This window comes from Dreissena polymorpha, chromosome 4, assembly GCF_020536995.1.
Source record: "Dreissena polymorpha isolate Duluth1 chromosome 4, UMN_Dpol_1.0, whole genome shotgun sequence".
Taxonomy (NCBI): Eukaryota; Metazoa; Mollusca; class Bivalvia; order Myida; family Dreissenidae; genus Dreissena; species Dreissena polymorpha.
Window position 1 is genome coordinate 105,950,903 of NC_068358.1, and position 24,244 is coordinate 105,975,146.

Consider the following 24,244-nt stretch of genomic DNA (forward strand, 5'->3'; position numbering starts at 1 on the left):
ATGCACATGTGAAGTATCAAGCCAATCGGTCAATTGGTTGACGATTTATTGATCGGAAACAATTTTCACACTTAGTGTGATAGTGACCTTGACCTTTGACCTAGTGACCCCAAATTCAAAAGGGGTCATATGCTGTCCAAGGCCAAAGGCATATGTGAAGTATCAGGCCAATCGGTAAATTTGTTGACGAGTTATTGATCGGAAATGATTTTCACACTTAGTTTGATAGTGACCTTGACCTTTGACCTAATGACCCCAATTTCAATAGGGGTCATCTACTGTCCAAGGCCAATATACATGGGAAGTATCAAGCTAATCAGTCAATTGGTTGACGAGTTATTGATCCGAAATGATTTTCACACTTAGTGTGATAGTGACTTTGACCTTTGACCTAGTGACCCCAATTTCAATAGGGATCATCTACTGTCCAAGGCAAAAGCACATGTGAAGTAAGTCAAGCCAATCGGTCAATTCGTTGACGAGTTATGGATTGGAAACGACCTGGTCTACCGACAGAAAGTCTGGTCTACCGAGAGACAGACCGACCAACATTCAGCAAAACAATATACCCCTTCTTCTTCCAAGAGGGCATAATAATGTATATTAACTATTAATCTATATTGATCTAACTGTTAGCGAACATAAACAATTATTTGTATAATTATTTAAGTCACAAACAACTTTTTTTCTCTAGAAATCTAGGTGGCATATACAAACCAAGGAGATCAAAACTAGTTTCGAATCACCTTTTAGTCTGGGAGGGTTCAGTTATGTAAACAAATTAACATTTATAAGTCATAACATTGTTGTGTTTTCCTGTGATCAGTAAAACTGCAACTGTTGAGAAGTTAATTGTCTTGTTAGCAGATATATCAATCACCTACAGCTTCGTACTTCAAAGAATGCATTTTGGCATTCTGTGGTTTTTTTTACCGCGGTGTTACAGTATGCGTTATGTTATTCTCTTCTAACGTGCTGAGTGATCCTTAAATCCAATGTAAAATAACAGCATCTTGCTGCGTGATATGCACGCATACTTAACAGATTGACATCAAGATGATGATCTTATGGAAATTTCAAAACCAGATAAGATAATCTATGAAAGCTGGAGCAGAAACAATTAACTAGACATTTTCATGATACATGTAAGTAAGGACAGTATTCTTTAATAAAATGATTCTCTGATTTTTTTTCTTAAAGTGTCGAGTCGGAGGAGGGAAAAAACAAGAAAAAAAGATGCACTGATCTTAAAAATGTTATGGTATGAAGTTTTTTTAACTTTTTGTACGAACCAGTCCGGAATAAAAACAAAATTTTGTACCCATTTCGTACCATTTGAAAATAACAAAAAAAACACGTATTATATGAACAAATTCTTCACTACAACTGCATTAAACAACACATAAAACAGTGTCCGACAAATTTCATATTTTTCAGGTAGCCCACTGGGCTACCAATACAAATATTTGGTAGCCCATAAAATTTCCTACAAAATTATAAGCGGCAGGTTTTCATCTTTATTTTATTTCTTAATTTGCATATACATAATATGTATACATACATATACATAATACAGCAAGTAGTCTGATGTACACAGTCAATATTGTTAATTAATGTTACAGTACAGACACCGTGTAAATGAACCAAAGAAAATCATATACTACATGTAGATATTAGATGTATGTGCACATGTATGTCTACTTAAATTCGGACAGCATGTTAAGTCGGAAACGTAAATAAAGCGTTTAGATGATCAAAACGATTGACTCGTATGGTGTTAATCAATGCAATTGCCCTTTTAAACAACAAATACCGAGTTTCAAGAAATCAAGAGTATTAAATCATTTATTTACTTGTGTCCTACCTTAAGTACTGTCCGAATTTACGTATTGTATCCGTATGTTATGACACTTGTGTGCAGTCAGTATACAATGCAATAATTGTTTCAATAATGAAGGAACTGATACAGCGTAACGGTAACGATACAGCGTGTTTACATTATATTTTATTAAGAGGAAATGTCAATGTCAAATAATTCGCGAGATACCCCGGTACTTTAGTTGAAATTCACAACGAAAATTTTAATGGAAATTAAATGCTCTCAATGTTGTACCCGCTACAAAATTTTTATTTACAAATAAATACACCCTCGCCAATTTTCGCGCGCTTTCAATCTGGACAAAGAAATTCATTTATTAAATGTAGAATTTTGTAACCTTAAATAGCTGTACACAACGCGTGCAAACCGTGGCAGGTGATTTACGCATGTTGCAATACAACGGTCCTGATTGGTAGCTTATTTCATCATATCTTTAAATAGAACCATATGCCGAAATTCATTTGACACTTTAGAAAATTTCAAATTTTTTTGTGTTTATGACTCTTATCGTCTATATTACCCACCCATAATTTGGTTTTAAAAATATAAATCGGGCAAATATGGGATTATTGATAAACAGTCGATTAATCTAATAATTAATTGACTATGCAAACTAATTAGCAGGTGTTAACCGCGTTCAAACCGTTGTTATTAATATTCATTTTCGGTTTCGTTACCGTTTTGAAGAATCTGCTATTGTTTTGATTTCTTTATTGTTCGGCTTTCTTGGATATTTAACGTCATCAAAAACGTTGTCGCTATTACTCATTGTTGCGGTTAAGTTGAAGATAAACAAAGAATTCCAAACTGCGAAATGATGTTGCATCATGTGCGCCAACTATCCAACCGGCTCTCATTATATTATTAGCAGACGACAAATGTTGATTCTGATTGGATGATTAAAATACACTGTTACCGTATACGACATTACCGCAATTGATCGGTGACTGATTAGATAATTGTTTGCACTTTGTTATAGAATTATTAGCAATACACAGTGAACAAACACACAGTCAGCGTGTTTATTCTACGTATGTCTGTCAATAAACCGGGCTACCGCTCTTATAGATTTACAGGAGCCCGGCGGGCGTCAGCTGGAAAATTTCAGTAACCCGATGAAAAATTTCGGTAGCCCCCGGGCGCCGGGCAATGGATTTGTCGGACACTGCATAAAATTGTATTCTTTTAAATATGGCCTTATTTTTTGCGTAAAATATTGAAGGTTTAAAGTTGATAGGCGTAAATGGGATTTGCATTTTGTGCACCTCTTAAATTAAAATTGTTTTGTTCTTATTGCTTTCAAAATAATATTTTGTCATTTTAATACTATCAATTTTATAAAATCATAAAGAAATAATAAAATATTTACTTACAAATCGATTCCATTCAAGATTTCATTTGACGGTTGCATAATTATAGGCAAATTAGCAGACTTTGCTGGTGAAAGCGTTGCAGCGTTTTTGCACAAACAATGATGGCGTAGCTTTTGGTAAATTCCAGCACATGTAGGATGTTCACTTATTAATGCCGGTAATTAAAACTGGGTTTACTATGATGATTTATAACTCATATGAACTTTTTCTTAAACCCGGCACCCGGCCGTTTCATGTTTAAAAGCCACCTTTTGGCATCCGAAAAAAATTGAGATTCAATATATTTTTGTTGGTTTCGTCAAAAATTAGAGTCGGCGGGTCGGAGATTCATTTTATTAAAAATTTCTGGCCTAATCATTTTTTATTTTAGTCAAGGCTTTTCACCCTTATATAACAGAGGCCGAAATTCGGCTAATTCCCAATTGAAAATAAGGTGATAAAGAATGCTCCACAATGTGTCTTTTAATTCTTCTGCACAATGAAAAAGACCCTGTTTTAAAACCTTTTAAAAACATGGTCTTCCCAAAATGAGCAGTTATTGCGCATGAAATTTCCAATTTTGAAAGGCTAGGGCCTCTTCCCAATTTATTGCTGAAAAGCTCTGTTAGTTGAACCTTAATCCGATCTAGGATATATAAATCACATGGAAACACTACTTAATTCTCTTTACATTATTGCTGCATATCAACAGTTGTCACAGCTAATGTAACTGTGGTAGCTTTAATAATTATTCCATGTTCGAAACATTACAAAACATGAGCATTTCAATTAAAAACTCTCATGTACCTTGACAAACTTTCAAAATCATTTGAAATCTTGTTGTGTATGAGGCACATCTAACAAACATTTGTGCTTGGTCTTCAAACAGCATTTGGATGTTTGGATGACTGTAACTGTATTAAATCATAACGCTGATGTGGAGATGATCTAAATATTATTAATAATGTTTGATTGTCTAAGATTTTGATTATCTGGCAGGGCCAATAAACCCTTCTTTGCAAGGTGCCTCTTTTTCTTCCCCTTTACCAAAAAGGCCCTTTCCCCTAGGCTACAGATTTCTTTAAAATCATGCAAGTTTCCAGTCTAACTCAGTATTTTTTATTCCCCAAAGCTAGAAAATTGTGTCTTTTTTCCCCGAAAAAAGGCTGTGGCCCTTTCCCCAAAGTTGGTGTTTTGGCCCTGTCTGGGAAAATATAACTTTAATGAGCTGTCTAAAAGTAGCAACCACCACATATTTTTAATGTCACCATAAGCAATGGCAAATTATACATTTTCTAAAATAATTAGTGAATACTAATCAGAAAATATACACATTGTACCCTATGTGTAAAATAGTAAATGTTTTAATATAGAATAAAAATTGCAAAATTCAGGGGAGGTAATAAATGGATATACATTTTTGAAAGAAAATCTAACCCTACATAAAAAAGTACTATATATTTGTTTATATGACAAAATTAAAGATTGCATTAACATATTTTACATATATTAAACATTTCACACAGAGAAGGAAACCCGGTTGGCTGCAATAATGCTGTATACGTGTTATTTAGAACTTCCCCCTCCTGGATTGCACGCTGTAATGAATTGAAACGCACATTTGTTTATGATAATAGTGAAAAAAACTGTGTCTTTTTTGCAAAAAAGTACCTCATTAAGAAAATATAATGTAATAATATAACAATTTAAAGTGCATAATTGTGTTATGAGTATTTAATTTATTATACCTGCACAGTGTAATTTCATGACATGAAAGTTCATTTATATGACATTTCATGACAAACCATTTTTTCAAATGGTTATATATGTACAATAAATAGCCCATGCTAATCAGGGAAGACGCTTTCCGCTTTTATTGTTTTTTTCGTTTAAAGATCTCTCCCCTTAACAAAAATCCAGTTTTGGTATAAATTGTCGTGCCTGATGAGCCTTTGCGGACTCCACAGGCTAATCTGGAAGGACACTTTATGCACATGCATAAAGCTCATTATTTTCCATAAAGCCTTCTGGCTTTCACATGTATAATTTAGCATATCGTTCCGACGATATTTCTAATCGATCGCGATTTAAAGCATAAAAACAAATCGAGTATACCTCACTCCAACCGGAAGCGCTCTTCAATCGGAAGTCATAATTGTTTCGGCGATCAACAAGGTAGGCACGATTTTTTAGTGCTTTTTTCACACACGTGTTTTAACTTAGAATATTTTGTGTTTAATATAAAGAAAAGGGCTCACAAGGACGCTGTCCTTGTTTATTAATATTTATTTATAGGCAAGTATTCTTATATTTGTTTATAATTGGTAAAAATAAGCTCTGTTGAGAACGATGTTCTCAACTTATCGGATGTGAATGGAGACTCGGAGTTTTCCGGTTTCGAATCTGGTGATACCGTTGATACACCATATGTTGCTTCTATGGTTGAGGTTTCCACCGTGACTACTAAAGAGAAACGTGGAAAAAGTCCCGTTAAAGGAAAAAAGAAAGTTAAGTCCGTTGTCAAAAAGGCCTCAAAACCAGTTAGTCGTAATCAGACACCTACAAACAAGTCAAAAAAGTTGCCATTATCTTCTATTGATATTAATCAGCTCTCAAAGGAAGATATTGTAAAATTAAGACAAAAACTGGGTATTCCAGATGTTGACCCCCACTATTATGATGCATTTGATGAATATTCTTATCAAGAGGTGGATCGGCCAAATTTACATGTGCAAATAAATTCAGAGGATTTTTCAGACACTGAAACTCCAGGACCTTCTAGGTCTAAGAATATTGAAGAAGAACTGTTTGGCTCAGTTACTTCTGAGGATGAAAATTGGCAGCCTCCTAAATTGAAGGCTTTAGAAACAGATAAACCCATTGCTAAATCTTTAGCAAAATTGATTAATGTGGCATGCACTTCTCAGTGCGATATAGAGGACATTGCAAAGAAATATAAGATTCCTGAAAATGTTGATATGGCTGGACCACCACTTGTTAATCCTGAAATCTGGAAAATATTAGATAAAAGAGTGCACACACAAGACAGAGGTTTGGCTGAAATTCAGAATATTGTTGCCACAGCCATGGTACCGGTAATCAAATTAGCTGAAAATCTGAAATCGGCTGCATTAAATCAGGGAACAAAAACCCTTTTGTCGGACACACTTACATTGCTTGGTCAAGTACAGTACAATATTTCAGTAAAGAGGCGCTACAGTATTCGTCCTCATTTGAAAAAGAAATACTTTTGACTGTGTAATATATCAATGCCTATTACAAAGAATCTGTTTGGCGATGATGTGTCCAAGGAAATTAAATCATGTGAATCGATGGCATATATTGCCAAGGATTCCCAGTATGGGTCCTACAAACCATGGCGGGGACGTGGAACCAAAAGACCATTTTGCAGAGGATATTCTGGGAATTAAAGATTCCAGCCATATCCTGTACAGAGAGGTCATTTCTCAAGACCTTTTAGGGCCAGAGCAGGCCGGGTAGGAGCTACTTCAGCTTACCCAAACGACAAGTAGATTCCTCGGTCGGTAGACTTAAAAATTGTTTTGAAAGTTGGGAAAAACTAACCACTGACCTTTGGATACTAGATGTTGTCAATGGTTATTCCATTGAATTTTACAAACAGCCTGTTCAGAAAAAACTTCCAAATAGTATTAAATTTAATAATGAACAGCGAATTATAATAGATACTGAAATTAAAAAATTATTGGAAATAGGTGCCATAAAGGTATCCATATCAGAACCAAATGAGTTCATATCAAATATATTCATTGTACCAAAACCTGGTGGTAAATTTAGACCAGTAATTAATATTAAAGCCTTGAATGAGTTTGTAACATACCATCATTTCAAACAAGAAACATTTAATGTTGTTTTGGATTTATTACAAGAAAATGATTTCATGACATCAGTAGACATGGAACAAGCATATTATTCTATACCAATTCATAAAGATAGCCAGAAATATCTTAAATTTTATTGGAACGAAGTGTTGTACTCGTTCAGTTGTCTTCCTTTCGGATTGGCATCTGCCCCATATATTTTTACAAAATTTTTAAAACCAGTGTATTCCTATTTTCGACAGTTAGGCATACGCTGTTCATACTACATTGATGATTCGTTGAATATGAACCTGAATCAAGCTGTTTGTAAGGCTAACACACTAACAATGATTGACACTTTGCAGAAATTAGGTTATACCATTAACCATTCAAAATCGGTTCTGATCCCTACACAAAGGATGGTCTTTTTTGGATTTATTATTGACAGTGTTCAATTCATGGTTTTCCTCACAGAAGAAAAGTTACAAAAGATTATTTTGTACGCTCGAAATATTTATAGTAAAAATACAATTATTGTACGAGAATTGGCGTCATTTATAGGATTGATTATTAATGCATTTTATGCAGTTTTTGAGGCACCCCTACATTATAGGACTTTGGAAAGAAACAAAATTCTCGGTTTGAATTCTAGTACAGATTTTAATCAAAAGATGATTTTATCTGATGAAAGTAAAATGGAACTTTTGTGGTTGATAGAGAATATAAGATTAAAAAATGAAAAACAGATTCGTCCTTTTTCGATTCAGTCGAGATGTCGGACTGACGCATCTATGCAAGGATGGGGTTGTGAAGAGTTAGACACTGAAAGATATTCTAACGGCAGATGGAATCCTGAAGAATCTGCTCTATCAATTAATTATTTAGAATTACTTGCAATTTTCTATGCTTTACAATCATTGTATGTTCATCATTGTAATGTTCACATAGAAATACAATCTTATAACATATCAGCAATAAAATATATTAATGACATGGGTGGCATGACATCAATTTCTATGGATTTGTTAGCCAAAGATATTTGGCAATGGTGTATTGAAAGGAAATTATTTTTGTCTGCTATTCATGTCCCAGGTGTTTTTAATACAGCTGATTTTTATTCAAGAAATTTTTCTGATGCAACAGAATGGATGTTAAAAGCAGGTATTTTTTGTAGAATTACTTTTTTGTACCTAAAATAGATCTTTTTGCATACAGAATTAACAAGCAGATAGATAGATTTGTCTCTTGGTTTCCAGAACCTGGATCAACATATACTAATGCATTTAGTATTTGTTGGAAAACTGAAGTGCCATATATTTTCCCCCCATTTAATCTTATGGGGAAAGTAATCAATAAAATTAAAACTGATAAAGTAGAGAAAGCTATAGTAGTTTTTCCTATGATGACTATTCTATCTGATTTTCCTGTCAGGCTACCAAAACACAGGGACTTGCTCACCCTGCCACACAACGGACAGGAGCATCCGTTAGCAAAGAAGATCATCATGGGCGCAGCAGTCTTATCCGGAAATCACTTGAGAGCCAAGAACTTTTACCAGAAACTGCAAACACTATCATCCAGTCATGGAGACCTGGAACGAGGAAGCAATATGACCTGGCGTGGAAACGATGGTATTTTTGGTGTTTACGAAGGAAAGTTAATCCCCTTATTACGACTGAAATTAAAGTAGGTGATTATCTTTATTATTTAAAGTATAATAATAAATCTTACTCAGTTCTTAACACACACAAATCAATGCTTTTACAGACTTTACCTTTTTTCGGAAATTCTTGGTGTCAGAATTGTTTCTTAGTGAAACGATACCTTAAAGGTTGTTTTCATAGTAAGCCACCTGTACCGCGTTATAGATTCACGTGGGATGTATCAGTTGTTTTAAAATATTTAATGTCTCTTTATCCTTTGAATAGTCTGACATTGAAAATGTTGACGTTGAAATTGGTAGCACTGATTGCACTGGCTACAGCTCCAAGAGCACAGACTTTAGTTTCTATGAATGTTAATAACTTGTATAAGGAACAACAGGCAGTTGTTTTTACATTTCCTAAACTATTGAAAACGACTAAAATGGGTGATGCATTTGTGCTTAAAATAGATCATTATGACAAAGAAGAATTATGTGTTATGCATACTGTTTTACATTATCTTAGAGTTACTAAAACGATTAGGAAATTGTCACAGTTTTTTATATCGTTTAAAACTTTTCAGCCAGTTTCCTCTAGCACCATTGCTAGATGGTTGAAAGATGTGTTGACTATGTCGGGTGTCAATTCTGAAATCTTTAAGGCACATTCGTATAGAAGTGCATCCACCTCAGCTGCATTTAGTAGAGGATGTAGTTTAAAAAATATATTGGATACTGCAGACTGGAAGTCGGATAAAAACTTTCGAAAATTTTATCTTCGAAAGGCTTTAACAAATGAAAATGTCTCATTCTCCCAAGCTGTTTTGAGTTCTCATGTTGATTAGACACAATATTTCTTATGGACATGGTCTTTTGTGTTGTTCAAATATCAAATATGTTTTGTATTATACATAATGCTTTTGAATTTGTTATACATTTTATAACATATATGGTGCTTTCATATAAGAGTGGAAGACAATACTTATTTGGAATTGATATTTGTTACACTTTTTATTTTTTGTGTTGTATTATATATAATTCTATGGAAAGAATGGTTTTGTTGCTTTGTAAAGATGCTAAATTATACATGTGAAAGCCAGAAGGCTTTATGGAAAATAATGACCCCTCATCCAAGCTTTAGTGATGGATGAAGGGGCATTATTGGAAATAAAGCCTGAGGCTGAGCATGTATATTCCCATCCCATTTGAACATTATATGTTTTGTTTATAAAAGGAATCAATGGATTTCCCACCCTTTATGAAGTAATGCAACAAAACATTCTTTATACTGTAAATTATGACTTCCGATTGTAGAGCGCTTCCGGTTGGAGTGAGGTATACTCGATTTGTTTTTATGCTTTAAATCGCGATCGATTAGAAATATCGTCGGAACGATATGCTAAATTATACATGCTCAGCCTCAGGCTTTATTTCCAATAATGCCCCTTCATCCATCACTGAAGCTTGGATGAGGGGTCATTTTCTCAGATTGAGGCTCATATAAAAAAAAATAACATTGCATACATAAAATACATTCGAAAATTTGAACCGTGAAAATACTTATGTAAATAATATACGCTAAATAAATCAATAATACCTCATTTGTCTTCACAGATTTCTTAGTCTCCAATCACCATAGGATGGAATATAAAAATAATAATCCTGAAATAGAGATAAAAATTTAATAATACATGGTTTTACTTTATCCCACAGTACTGCTGCATTAATCATGATGACAAATATTGAAAATGAAATAAACATTCAATAAGTTTCGATTTATTTAAATACAATTTTAATGCAACTAGAAATGGCGCGGCAGAGGCCGACACGTATCCCCACACCGCATGTTTGACCCAGGGGCGCCCCAGGGTTTGTAATGGGGCCATGCATAGTTGAGATTGACCGTATTGTCATTAAGAGAAGTTCAGTATCAATTAGAAGTGAATCCGTGTAGAAATGAAGAAATTATAGTAAAAGGCAATTTTGGGTGGGCGTGGCCTATGTGGGCGGGGCGCCCCAGGGTTGGTAATGGGGCCATGCATAGTTGAGATTGACTGTATTGTAATAAGAGAAGTTCGGTATCAATTTGAAGTGAATCGGTGTAGAAATAAGGAAGTTATAGTAAAAGGCAATTTTGGGTGGGCGTGGCCTATGTGGGCGGGGCGCCCCAGGGTTTGTAATGGGGCCATGCATAGTTGAGATAAACCGTATTGTCATGAGAGAGGTTCAGTATACATTAAAATAGACTAATACATGGTACTAGCTACCATGTTTGTTTTCAAGGTTCTAGTGCTAATAGTGTAGGAGGAGCAGGAGGCCAGGACGGACCTAAACCACTCGGCCACGGCAACTTTACACTGGCTCTTCAATCTTCGAAGAAATCGCGGGAAATCATTACGGGTGCGCTACCTTAAAATTTGCAATTTCACAAGAATACATGTAACAATTTAGTTTTTACTGCAAATAATGCATTACTAAAAAGTGGCAGGTGGAAAACAACTTATATATGCTCAAGAACTTTAATTGTTCTAGTTTTTCATGTTGTTTTTTTATCAAAATGTATTCATTGTTTTCAAAACCTATTGCAATACCAGTTAACAGTAGTGCAAAAAATAGATATCATGGCTAGCATACAGACACAGAATAAATTTGTAATTTTAAACTAAACAAAATAATATGTAACATTGAAGTTATTTCTATTATAGTAACAGTTCAATAGGTATAACATATCTTCTATTGAGCTTGCATGACGATTAAGCTGAACGGAATTCACTGGGGAGGGATATCATGTTTAGTCTATTTGAGGCGTATCAACCCTCACCAAGTTCATTTCTTTGTTTTAGCAATGACAGGAACAAAGAAACACTGATTGCTTTTTATGATATACCTACTGAAGAACAATGTGCTTATACGCTTATGGCTGCCTTTTGTATGCTGACATTTCTTTTTAATTTGAATTTCAAACTACAAAGTCATTTAAAGTGACAAACCGGTACCTTCAATGAATATGTAAAGCTATACTTGTTAAACAATAGATAATGTTTTGAACCAATAATGCATTGACAATTAAGATAGACAATTTAATTTCATGTGTTAAGCTATTGAGCGGAAATAATATTTTTACTGCAGTAATTTTGCATTGCAAAACAAACACCATGTGCAATGCAAAGTGCCATTATAATAGCATAAATAAATCTCAATTTATTGTGCTATAACCAGTTGTGTATTATTCATTACACTTATCATATAGACCTTGAATCCAGCCATCAAACCATTTTCAAGTCATTATAATTTATTTACCATGATATTAAGTTTCACATTTTCAATGATCACTTTTTAATAAATTAGCTCTTTTTGTTTCATTCAACTGTGTAATTGAGCTGAAACCGTTTAACAAGAATGGATCTTAACAGATCCCAGAATTCATATCTAGATATATGTAAGTGATATCGGGAAACTATCATGATTACCGTAGAGATCAGCAATATCTCGTAGAGATCAGCAATATCTGCCTACATGTCGTATTTGTATATTCTTTTACCAAAGTTAATTAATAAATAATATGTTATGTGCAATAATATTGCTTTTAATGAATTTATAACAATCAAATTTCTAAAATCCGCAAAAAACAGATAAAAAACAAGTTTTCACAATATTACACATTGAAACAGTTGGTGACGGTTTCTAAAAGCATATGCATGTTTCAACATAATGAGAACCATAAGCGTTTTTAAATGTGTTGTAATACAAACACTTTGTGTAAGTTAAATGTGTAATCCGATTATGGGAATAATTGTGTTCGCGTACAATGTTATTATTGTTGTCAATTAAATTACAAGAACCCAAATTAATTTATTTTACAGGTGTCTGGTATACTGTATAGCAAATCTGCAAATTGCGTTATTTACCTAAAGAGATTTCAGAGATTTGTGCATTTGTGAACAATGTCGTTTAAGTAATATACTTATATAACTGCAGAATTTTACCGGTTTTATATAAGTATAACTACACTTGAAAACATAGAAATTACTAGAAATGGCGCAGCAGAGGCCGACGCATATCCCCACGCCACATGTTTGACCCAGGGGCGCCCCAGGGTTGGTAATGGGGCCATGCATAGTTGAGATTGATCGTATTGTCATAAGAGAAGTTCAGTATCAATTTGAAGTGAATCAGTGTAGAAATGAAGAAGTTATAGTAAAAGGCAATTTTGGGTTGGCGTGGCCTATGTGAGCGGGGCGCCCCAGGGTTGGTAATGGGGCCATGCATAGCTGAGCTTGACCATATTGTCATAAGAGAGGTTCAGTATCAATTTGAAGTGAATCGGTGTAGAAATGAAGAAATTATAGTAAAAGGCAATTTTGGGTGGGCGTGGCCTATGTGGGCTGGGCGCCCCAGGGTTGGTAATGGGGAAATGCATAGTTGAGATTGACCGTATTGTCATTAGAGATGTTCAGTATCAATTTGAAGACAATCGGTGTAGAAATGAAGAAATTATAGTAAAATAACCTTAAAAAATGAGTAAAAATTACGGATGGCAAACCTAAGCAAATTCGTAACCGGTTAACCTGTTTTGATAATCGAGCGGTTAACCGGTTAACGGCCTGTCTTTGTACCACATAAATAAAAAACAACATCCGAAAAACGTATGAGTTTATAAACAATTTTTCATATGCTTGTCAGTGAACTGTGATATTTCTTTGTTGTAATATTAGCTTCACGTCATTTACACATAATTATTGTTCTACATCTCGATCAATAAAAGCTAATGCAGAATTTGAATTGTGTTGTGTTTTATTAACACCCATTATCCTTTAAGAATTACATGCATTAACAGTTTGCTGATTAATAACAATTGTCAATTAGCGTAAATATATTTTGCAACAGGCAAATTGTCAAAGTTTGCAATAGTTGTTAAAACAAAAGTGATGGGGTGTAATCAGTGTCACGCTATATTGATTTTTATCAAGAAATGGTAGTCAAAACAATGGCATACTTCACGGCACGTGTAAATTGTGACATCATATCATGCAAAAAAATTAATATTGTAATTGACTCGCTTTCTGAGCCAGTCATCTTTTTCGGAGTATTTACATAGCAGTCCAGTGATGTCAGCTTTACTGGAGATGGCTCACATCGAAATTCAGCGGGGTGTTTTAATCTCATGTGCTTACGGAGCTTGGATGTACCCCCCTGCAACGACAGTGTCGTTGGGCATAGTATGCATGTAGCTGATTTCTTGTCAGCAGCCCGTTTGAAAAATTTCCAGGCATCCGATGATAGAGGCATGATTATACATTGCCTCTTTACTTTTTAAATACGTGCTATCTGATCAAGCTTTACCGACTTTATACTGGAAAATCATGTTGATGTTCTATTTATAAAAAATAGGACATATCGCAGTCAAATGTGCTAATTGACAAGTGTTATTGGTCGGTTTATAATTTAAATTTATCAATATTTGAATAATTGAAACACAATACCCGGTAGACTGTAAAGTGCTAAACAAACACACTGCAGAGTAGGTGCTCGTGTGCCTGCTCATGATACCGCTGCACCCCGATGGTTTACAACTCTAATCGCTTTCGATCCTCAGAGGGGCATCACGGGGTGGTAATTGCCGATAATTTGCGATCAGATTAGCAGATAAGCCAAACAGTGAAATGAATTAAAAACAAAACTTACGATTTGAGCATTAATTTCGTTCAACAAAAAAATAAGTTTTCTGCAAGAGTAACCGAATATTAATTTTGTAATCGGTTAACCTTCTTAAAAACGGATAACCGATTAACTGTTGCCATCCCTAGTAGAAATCTCTGACCCGGCCCCACCCCAACACCCATAACTTTTGACCCAGGGGTCAGATCAAAATTCAAATAGTGCAGGGTCGCTAATATGCTCATAGCTACCATGTGTGTAAGTTTCAAGGTTCTAGTGCTTATAGTGTATGAGGAGATAGTTGCCAGGACGGACGGACGGCGGAGATTACCACAATATCCCGACGCTTTTCAAAAAGCGTGGGGATAAAGACAATTTTGGGTGGGTGTGGCCTATTATGGGCGTGGCGCCCCAGGGTTGGTAATGGGGCCATACATAGTTGAGATTGACTGTATTATCATAAGAGATGTTCAGTATCAATTTGAAGTAAATCGGTGTAGAAATGAAGAAATAATAGTAAAAGGCAATTTTGGGTGGGCGTGGACTATGCGGCCGGGGCACCTCAGGGTTGGTAATGGGGCCATGCATAGTTGAGATTGACTGTATTGTCATAAAAGAGGTTCAGTATCAATTTGAAGTGAATCGGTGTAGAAATGAAGAAATAATAGTAAAAGGTAATTTTAGGTGGGCGTGGCCTATGAAGGTATGGCCTTTGTGGGCGGGGCGCCCCAGGGTTGGTAATGGGGCCATGCATAGCTGAGATTGACCTTATTGTCATAAGAGAGGTTCAGTATCAATTTGAAGTGAATCGGTGTAGAAATGAAGAAATTATAGTAAAAGGCAATTTTGGGTGGGAGTGGCCTATGTGGGTGGGGCGCCCCAGGGCTGGATATGGGGCCATGCATAATTGAGAATAACTGTATTGTCGTAAGAGAGGTTCAGTATCAATTTGAAGTGAATCGGTGTAGAAATGAAGAAATTATAGTAAAAGGCAATTTTTGGTGGGCGTGGCCTATGCGGCCGGGGGCGCCCCAGGGTTGGTAATGGGGCCATGCATAGTTGAGATTAACCGTATTGTCATAAGATAGGCTCAGTATTAATTTGAAGTGAATCGGTGTAGAAATGAAGAAATTATAGTAAAAGGCAATTTTGGGTGGGCGTGGCCTATGTGGGCGTGGCCTATGTGGGCGGGGTGCCCTAGGGTTGGTAATGGGGCCATGCATAGCTGAGATTGACTGTATTGTCATAAGAGAGGTTCAGTATCAATTTGAAGTGAATCGGTGTAGAAATGAATAAATTATAGTAAAAGGCAATTTTGGGTGGGCGTGGCCTATGTGGCCGGGGCGCCCCAGGGTTGGTAATGGGGCCATGCATAGTTGAGATTGACCGTATTGTCATAAGAGAGGCTCAGTATCAATTTGACGTAAATCGGTGCAGAAATGAAGAAGTTAATGTAAAATAACATAAACAATGAGTGAAAATCTCTGAACCGGCTCCGCCCCAGCCTCCATAACTTTTCACCCAGGGGTCAGATCAAAATTCCGTCACTGTCACCGTGGCACATATGCTCATAGCTACTATGTATGCAAGTTCAGAGGTTCTAGTGCTAATAGTGTAGGAGGAGCAGGTGGCCAGGACGGACGGAAAGACGCATATCACCACAATATCCCCACTTTTTCTCCAAAACATGTAGGGATAATGATAGAGATGAAATATGTATAAGCAATACTTTATGATAATCAAATTCATGTATTTGCAAACAATAACATTGAAAAACAACCATAACCGTATTTTGCATTATTTAACAAATTGAACTGTTAGTTTAACGTTTGTTGATGATAGTTAGAAAGAATGAAAAAGGCATTTATATCATGTGAATGTGAAAAATGTATATCCATTTCAGTGCTTAATTGCTCCAATGAGACCACAATACTGATGTTATTGCTGTGTGTTGATGAAAATGAAGTGAACATTGATGTAGTCTTATAACTTGGACAGTGCTCCAGCTAGGATTTGAAAAGGGCAGGGGTCTTTTTTGTCAAAAGGGAACTTTCGACGCGCAGTATTTTGTCAAAAGGGCACTTTCGACGCGCAGTATTTTGTGAAAAGGACACGTTCGAGCGCGCGGATGTTTCTGGAATGCTTCCAGGTTTTTTTTCCCACTTTTTGGGAAGATAGCCCATGGCTTTGGAATTGGGACTTTTATCGGCATTTTCATGAAATTGGGAAAATAAATTCATTAGCCTTTTTTTCCACACGAAAAGTCCACTGATTAGAGAAATACTAAATTTGATATAACCCTTTATAATCATTCAAATTAAAAGAACAAAATCATATAATACTTTGTTAGATGTTATTGAATTAAAATTGAGATAAAATACACATTAGACTTCTTTAAAAAAAAAAAAAAAAAATATTTTTTTTTGTTGGAAATTGGGATTTTTTTGCCACATTTTGGGAAAAAAGTATACTTTTTGGGATTGGGAACATAGCCGAATTTCGGCTATAAAATCGGGCCAAAAAAACCCCTGGCTTCCTATTGCATGTTAATTTATATGCTATAAATAATTGTATTATTCCCATTATTATTAAACCATTCAAATATAATGTCTACAATGAGGATTGAACTAATAACAATGTAATAAGAGATTTATGAATTATCATATGTAAAAAAAAAAAAAAAAAAAAATTGAGGGGGGGGGGGGGGGGCAGGGCAAGGGTTCGGGGGGCAGGGCGGAGGTTCAGGAGGGTAGGGCGCGGCGCCTTCGATTTAGGCCTAGCTGGAGCACTGTTGGATGATGGCTTACAGTTATATTTGATTGTTATCCTTAATGTTTACACAAAAACAAGTTCAATGGGTTCAAACAAATAAAAAAACATACACAGGTGTAAGTATTAAAATTATATTATAAAACAAACCAATAAACTTCTCAAGTGTTACAGCCAAGTTGTTGTTGTTGTTTGTTTACAATGTAACAGTTACCTCCCTTGTTGTATTTTACCAGGTAATTATAAAATAATAAACATAACATATACACGCAAAATATTTCAGATTTTTATTTTTTATTATGTAAAGTATACATTTTTCTTCTAAATAAAACCATTAAATACTTAGAATTTGTAATATAACAAATAAATAATTTAAAATGAAAACTTACCATAAAAAATCTGCAAAGAAATCACGCGATCGCGAAATATGTTGGTCAAATTCTTCAAGTTTGTTCATCGTTCTATTAAATCCATGTACTTTTTATTTGCTAAAAATAGGTTTTCAACGAGTTATTGACGGGTATTTTGGCAACCTACAGTGGGGTTGGCTTTTGTGAATATACAAAAAACTTATCTCCCCTGAATTAGGTAGGTGCGGTGGTTGTTACTAAAAGGATTTTTTAAGGATTTTGAAATAGTTTGAATTTTTTTAGTTAGCATATTCCACCAGAAAAGAAACAAAGATTTAATAAAATAAAGAAGGATCATACCTCAATAAACTTTTATTGTTGCTCTAGACTGTAAGTATAATAGCCACCCATTATCATATCCGGAAGTTATTCAACGAGTTTGCAAAATACTTACATCTCAATTTCATCGCCTCGTTTAAATCTACTACCACTGTTCCATCTATCTGTTGTCCTGCATAATAAACCTGTTGCGGATTATTCAGGAAAATAGAAAATTCATTTATTTTCCCCATTTTTTCAAACTATTATTTTGCTTCAGAAACAGAAATAGATTGGTTACCTCCCCTTATCTATCGCATACTCTCAACGGAGTCAACGGTTATATTCAACGGGGGACCAGTTAAAAACAGAAACTGCAGACGAGCGCGTTTAAAAAGATTTCACGTTGTAATAAAAAAGTTGGAGAGGTCGCACTTAAGCATAATTATCAACATACTCGTGCTTTGTGAATAAAACTTTTGATAACGTTTTTTTTTAATCCACTAATAACCATGAACTATTTCACAACCTACTTATTTCAGATTCAAAAATTACGATGAAATCCGCATACAACCCTAGTGAATAGGCTATGTTGTTGTTGTCTGGGGTCTGTATCCGTTTGCTTCGGATCAATCCTCTAAGTTGGATTCTTCTTGAGGATAGCTTTAGTCAGTGTTATTCACAAAAATGCACATATATTCAGTTCATGAACAAAAACTTATATACATTTTCCATGCTCATTACTTTGCTTGCCCTTTTAACATAATTTAGTGTCAATTCATATATTTTTTGGCTTACTTGGTCATGCAAAAAACCCTAAAAGTATAAAGAGGACAATTTATGAGGGGAGATACATAGTTTAGATACCCACCATATTGCTACTGAAAGTTTGCATGTTCGAGATGAGATGATTCGCTCGCAGTAGATCTGTGACAATCTCTCGACATCAGTCTACTGCTTTTTCGTTAGGTTGATGTGTTGCTGTAGTGATACATGAGTGCAGTCTACTATGGTCTGTATGAGTAAGTCCCCATTACAACGAATGGCAGCTAACGCCTGTCCCCCAATAATTTTTTGCAGCATGTTCATTCCCTCGTTTCGTACATCTGTATGAGCCTTGCATGTCAGTAGAAGATGCTCCCTGGTTTCGTCACCCATGTTGCACAGCTTGCAGGTAGCAGATACCTCGTTCCGATTGAACCGGGCTGTATTACATTGCAGGATATAGGTTCCTGTAAGGAGCCGGGCTTTGAGTTCAGCTCTCCGGACCTCATATGGTTTTGGATCGGTTGATGCCCAAAGATTGTGTGGGTGTCCAATAGGTGGAGATTGCACCTGTATGTACCTTGCAGTAGATTGTGTTGATAGTTCATCCTTCCATGTGTTCTCCCAATAGTCTGTTGTTGCATTTCTGAATGTGGTCTTCCATTGATGTGTTGACGGAGGATTCTGTAGTAAGTCTTCCGGTGGAGGGAGATTGTTTTTATGCAGGATCTCGCGTATGCTTGTTGAAAATGAGTTACGATCTGGATTTGACATTACCAGTTGGCGGTGCAAGACTTTATGCTCGACCGATCCTGGTAAACGTGCAATGTTCAAGAACAGTGCCATGCGATTTCTCTCAATGACCAGCTCTATTGGTTCGGATCCTAGTTTCCTTAGATTTGTGGATGAAAGCACCTGTACTTCTATAACATATAGGAACCGCGGGATGACGTGCATTTTCCAGACATGAAAAGATACCTCTGGTGATAGTCCTCTTCTGGCATGTAGTCCTGGCCCTAGAGCAGCATATACTGTTCGCTGTGCTATCTTGAGTCTTACGTCCGGGTCAACTGTGTTCTTAGCAGTGCGGTCAATTCCGAGGTGCTTGGCAGATGTAACTGTAGCTATAGGTGCACCATCTAGAGTTACTTCTATTGGATGCTTGCATTCCCGCGTAAGAAGCTCTGACTTATCCGGGTTTATCTTCACAAGTTCTCGCTTGGTGTTGTACTCAACAATATCTAGCATGGCCTGGAGTTCATCCTGGGTGTTTGCAAGGAGAGCCGTGTCGTCAGCACATGTTGGTGTCGCTAAACGTATATCACCTATGAAGGCCCCCAAGCCACTGTTTCCGATAGTATTCAGTAGATGATTGTGGTACACCTTGTAGAGAGTTGTAGACAGTTGCGCCCCTTGTTTGGTACCTTGTTTCAGAGTGAAGGCATCTGACAAATCACCATCCCAACTGATTCTTACTGTTGATTCTCGGTATAAGTTACGTAGAAGTATCCACAGTGGACCTTTTACCCCCAAGTGGTACAGTTTGTTAAAAAGGATACTATGGTTCACCCGATCAAAGGCCTTTTGGGCTTCTAGTGTAGCTAGGATAAGTGGTTTGTGTGTCTCATTGTGGTGTTCCATTGCCTCAGAGACTATAAAGGCCGCGTTCATCGAAGAACTTTTTGCAGTGAATCCCCGCTGCATTTGGTTTTGCTGAGGGTCAAAGATGTTGTCTACCCTTATCTTCAAAATGATTTCAAGGATTTTTGCAGAAATGTCCGAGACTACGATCCCTCTATAGTTACCAGGCAGGAGTTTGTCCTTACCCTTTTTGTGTATAGGGGTCAATGTTCCACATTTAAGAGAAGGCGGTACGTCTAGCTCCGTGAATATTGAGTTAATAATGTCGGCTATAATCGGAGAAATTTCTTCTTTTGCATAATTAAAGAGTTCGGCTGAGATTCCATTTGCGTCGGCAGCTTTTCCGGTGTTAAGAAGGTTTATTGCTATGTTAACATCATGTACAGTTACTGGGTCTATGTTTTCCCCACTTTCCTTGATAATCTCTTCGATGATATTGTTCTGTTCTTCAGCTAAAGATACCTTGTCATTTTCCCCATATTTGTCTTCATCTGGAGTCGCCAGTTTCTCAAAGTGACATTTCCATGCATTCATGATGTTTTCTGATCCTGTTATATCTTTACCGTCCACCTTAAGAAGTTGTATTCGGTCATTCACAGATTGCCTTTGACTTTTTACCAGTTTATGAAAAAGTTTGGTGTTAGTCTCCCAAGTTTCCATATTACAGTATTATGTGTTTTCTTCTGACGAGCATATGCCTGGCGCTGTTGTTGCCTTAGTAGTTTTCTTTTACATTTAATTTCTTCTTCTGTTGTCGTGCAGGTCTTATTTGTGTCTTTCCATTTTTTAAATAAATTACTTGCTTCTTTCCACGTATGTGCGATTGTCTTATTCCAGATACTTTGTCCTGATCGTTTCAATCTTTTGAGCTTCCTATAATTTGGTATGGTTTTTCCCGCTGCAGTATGGAGTGTATCAGTGTGAGATTTAAGTTTTCATGTCACAGTGTTGTTGTCCACTTCACTTCCTTTTTGTTGTTGTTCACAGGCCATTGCTATTTCCGATTTATATGCGTCCTTATCACATTTGGACCAGTTTGTTCTGCACATAACCTTGTTCTGTTTAGCTTTCACCTTGTATTTCACTACCGTAGTGTTCAGTGATAACCATATTGGAACATGGCCCGAACAGTTCTTTGGTTTCATTTCATGTGTTTCTATCTTGTTAATGTCTGGGAGACGGTGTTCATCAAACAGGAAATAATCTATCTGTGATTGCGATATGCCGTTATGATGGAAAAAAGTGTTTATTGAACTTTGCTTCTCTGTTGGAGTTAGACCTGCATCTTGTATGAAGTCTTGGAAAAGTAAGTCCCTAGTTGTGTTTCTTGTTAATGAAGCATTCATGTCTCCACATATAATTGTGTCGTGTGTGTGTCTGTATGTTTCCAGAATTTCAGAAATTTCAGAAGTCGTGCACATATATTCTTCATTTGTCTTCTTTAAATCTTTATCGCTTTCACTGTGTGCTTTTTTCAGCTTCTTTGTATTTGTAGATGGCATGTATACATTTACGAGACATATTGGATTCCTATTTGTTTCTATTTCAATGATAATAATTCTGTCACTCCCTTTCTCACATACTTTCACGCACGAGTCGATTTCCTTTCTCCAGAAGACACATACACCCCCGTATCCGCGTATAAGGTTGTAATTCATTCTTGGGTCGCTATCATCAACACTCTTACTGAACACTTCGAAGTCTTCATGAATACCATTTAAAATGTGTTAGTCAAAGTTAAGAATCCAATGTTCCTGGCAGCATAAAATGTCATGTGTTTGTAATAAGTCCCTTAAATAAACCTGATTTCCTTTAACGTCCTGTATATTTACAGTACCTATCTTTAATAATGTTTCCACTAGCGTTGAGGCTCGGCCCCTTCCTATAAATGATGGGTGTTGTTTCCTTTACGTCTACTCTGCATACCAGAGTTGACATTTGGAGTCTGCATAACAGAGTTGACATTTGTAGGCTGCATAGCAGGATTGACATTCGGAGTCTGCATACCAGAGTTGACAATTGGAGGCTTCATACCAGATTTAACATTTGGAGTCTGCATACCAGAGTTGGCATTTGGAGGCTGCATACCAGAGTTGACATTTGGAGGCTGCATACCAGAGTTAACATTTGGAGGCTGCATACCAGGATTGACATTTGGAGGCTGCATACCAGAGTTGACATTTGGAGGCTGCATACCAGAGTTGACAATTGGAGGCTTCATACCAGATTTAACATTTGGAGTCTGCATACCAGAGTTTACATTTGGAGGCTGCATACCAGAGTTGACATTTGGAGGCTGCATACCAGGATTAGCATTTGGAGGCTGCATACCAGGATTGACATTTGGTGGCTGCATACCAGAGTTGACATTTGGAGGCTGCATACCAGAGTTGACATTTGGAGGCTGCATACCAGGATTGACATTTGGAGGCTGCATACCAGAGTTTACATTTGGAGGCTGCATACCAGGATTGACATTTGGAGGCCGCATACCAGGATTGACATTTGGAGGCTGTATACCAGAGTTTACATTTGGAGGCTGCAAACCAGAGTTGACATTTGAAGGCCGCATACCAGGATTGACATTTGGAGGCTGCATACCAGAGTTGACATTTGGAGACTGCATACCAGTATTGGTATTTGGTGACTGCATACCAGAGTTGACATTTGGAGGCTGCATACCAGAGTTTACATTTGGAGGCTGCATACCAGAGTTGACATTTGGAGGCCGCATACCAGGATTGACATTTGGAGGCTGCATACCAGAGTTGACATTTGAAGGCTGCATACCAGAGTTGACATTTGGAGGCTGCAAACCAGGATTGACATTTGGAGGCTGCATACTAGAGTTGACATTTGGATGCTGCATGCCAGAGGCGACATTTGGTGGCTGCATCCTAGAATCAATATTTGAAAGCTGCGTATCATGGATGAGACTTGGGTGTTGTGTGCTTGAAGGCATGTTTGGCTGCAAACTGGAAGTGGTATTCAGACATTGCAATCTAGAATAGAAGATTGGGTTTCCGGAAGCGGCTAGTTTTATCTGCGTTCCATTGTTTACGCCATGCAGACCCTGTGGATGGGGCTAGTTCTCTGTGCGTGCTGTATAGCATTGATCAACCATGGAACTGATTGCGCCTGGTGGGTGGTGTGAGCTCTAAGTTGGATGGCAGGTCTCTCCATATGTTGATTAGGTGCTTTTGTTGGTAGAGCGAAATTTGGTGGCTGAAAGTATCTTACTGGTTTCTGATACATTACCGACAGTTGTGGCACATACTGTGTTGTAGGCTGTGGTACTATTGACGGTTGTGGCACATACTGTGATGTAGGCTGCGGTACTATTGAGGGAGCTGGTTGCAAAACGTATGGTTGAGGAACCCACTGCTGGCCGGCTGGATTTTGTGCTTCCTCGCACATGTGTGGAGCCATACTATGTTGTTCATTGTTTTGGGAATATATGTTCGACTGCATTTCAGACGACCGAAACTGGATTAATTCTTTTTGAAGTTCAAGTATTTGTATCTGGAACTTTAAATTCTGAGTTTCAAGATGATGTTGTAACTTGATGTCGTTAATATCCAGCATTTGAATAATGTTTTGATGTGAATTTAACAAGTTTACGCTATTGTCTGGGATATTATAGTTTGACGAATCATTTTGTATATTGGTTGCCGTTGGAGCTTGCAAATAATCAGGAATTCGTTGATGGTCCCTGTTCGCTGATTTATGTCTTAATAATACCACTGTGTTCTGCAGGTTCTGATTCTCAGTTTCAAGCATTTGGATACGAGCTTTGCATACAGCAAGTTGCTGCTGAGCTTGTTCAAGATTAGCTTTTGCGGTTTGTTTCTTGGGTTTAGTATTTACTTTGGCTGAGTTTGAGTTGTTTTCATTGTGCCCAATTGCTGGGGTTTCATTATTTACACCTAGGATATTTTCATTCACTTTCATTTGCGAGGATTTTCTGTTCACCGAGAATGTCCTTGTAACCTCATTTTTAGCACTTTCATGCGGACCATGATTTCTTACAC

General features: G+C 36.7%; 1 protein-coding gene across 5 annotated transcripts in view; it reads right to left on the reverse strand.

The window, feature by feature from the left end:
• The window catches only part of LOC127877209 (arrestin domain-containing protein 3-like), an 80,056-nt gene extending 61,853 nt beyond the window's left edge, over window positions 1–18,203 (reverse strand). The window contains exons 1-4 of one of the 5 annotated variants that reach the window (XM_052422883.1): window positions 18,109–18,141; window positions 17,944–18,000; window positions 10,310–10,374; window positions 8,529–8,661 (exon numbers count right to left, since the gene is read on the reverse strand). In XM_052422883.1, the coding sequence (XP_052278843.1) occupies window positions 8,529–8,553 (25 nt within the window). In that variant the 5' untranslated portion in view covers window positions 8,554–8,661; window positions 10,310–10,374; window positions 17,944–18,000; window positions 18,109–18,141. Of the gene's footprint in view, window positions 1–8,528; window positions 8,662–10,309; window positions 10,375–17,943 lie in introns of all 5 variants that reach the window. The other 4 variants (XM_052422886.1, XM_052422885.1, XM_052422888.1 and 1 more) reach the window with 4 other exon arrangements.
• Window positions 18,204–24,244: the final 6,041 nt, after the last annotated feature.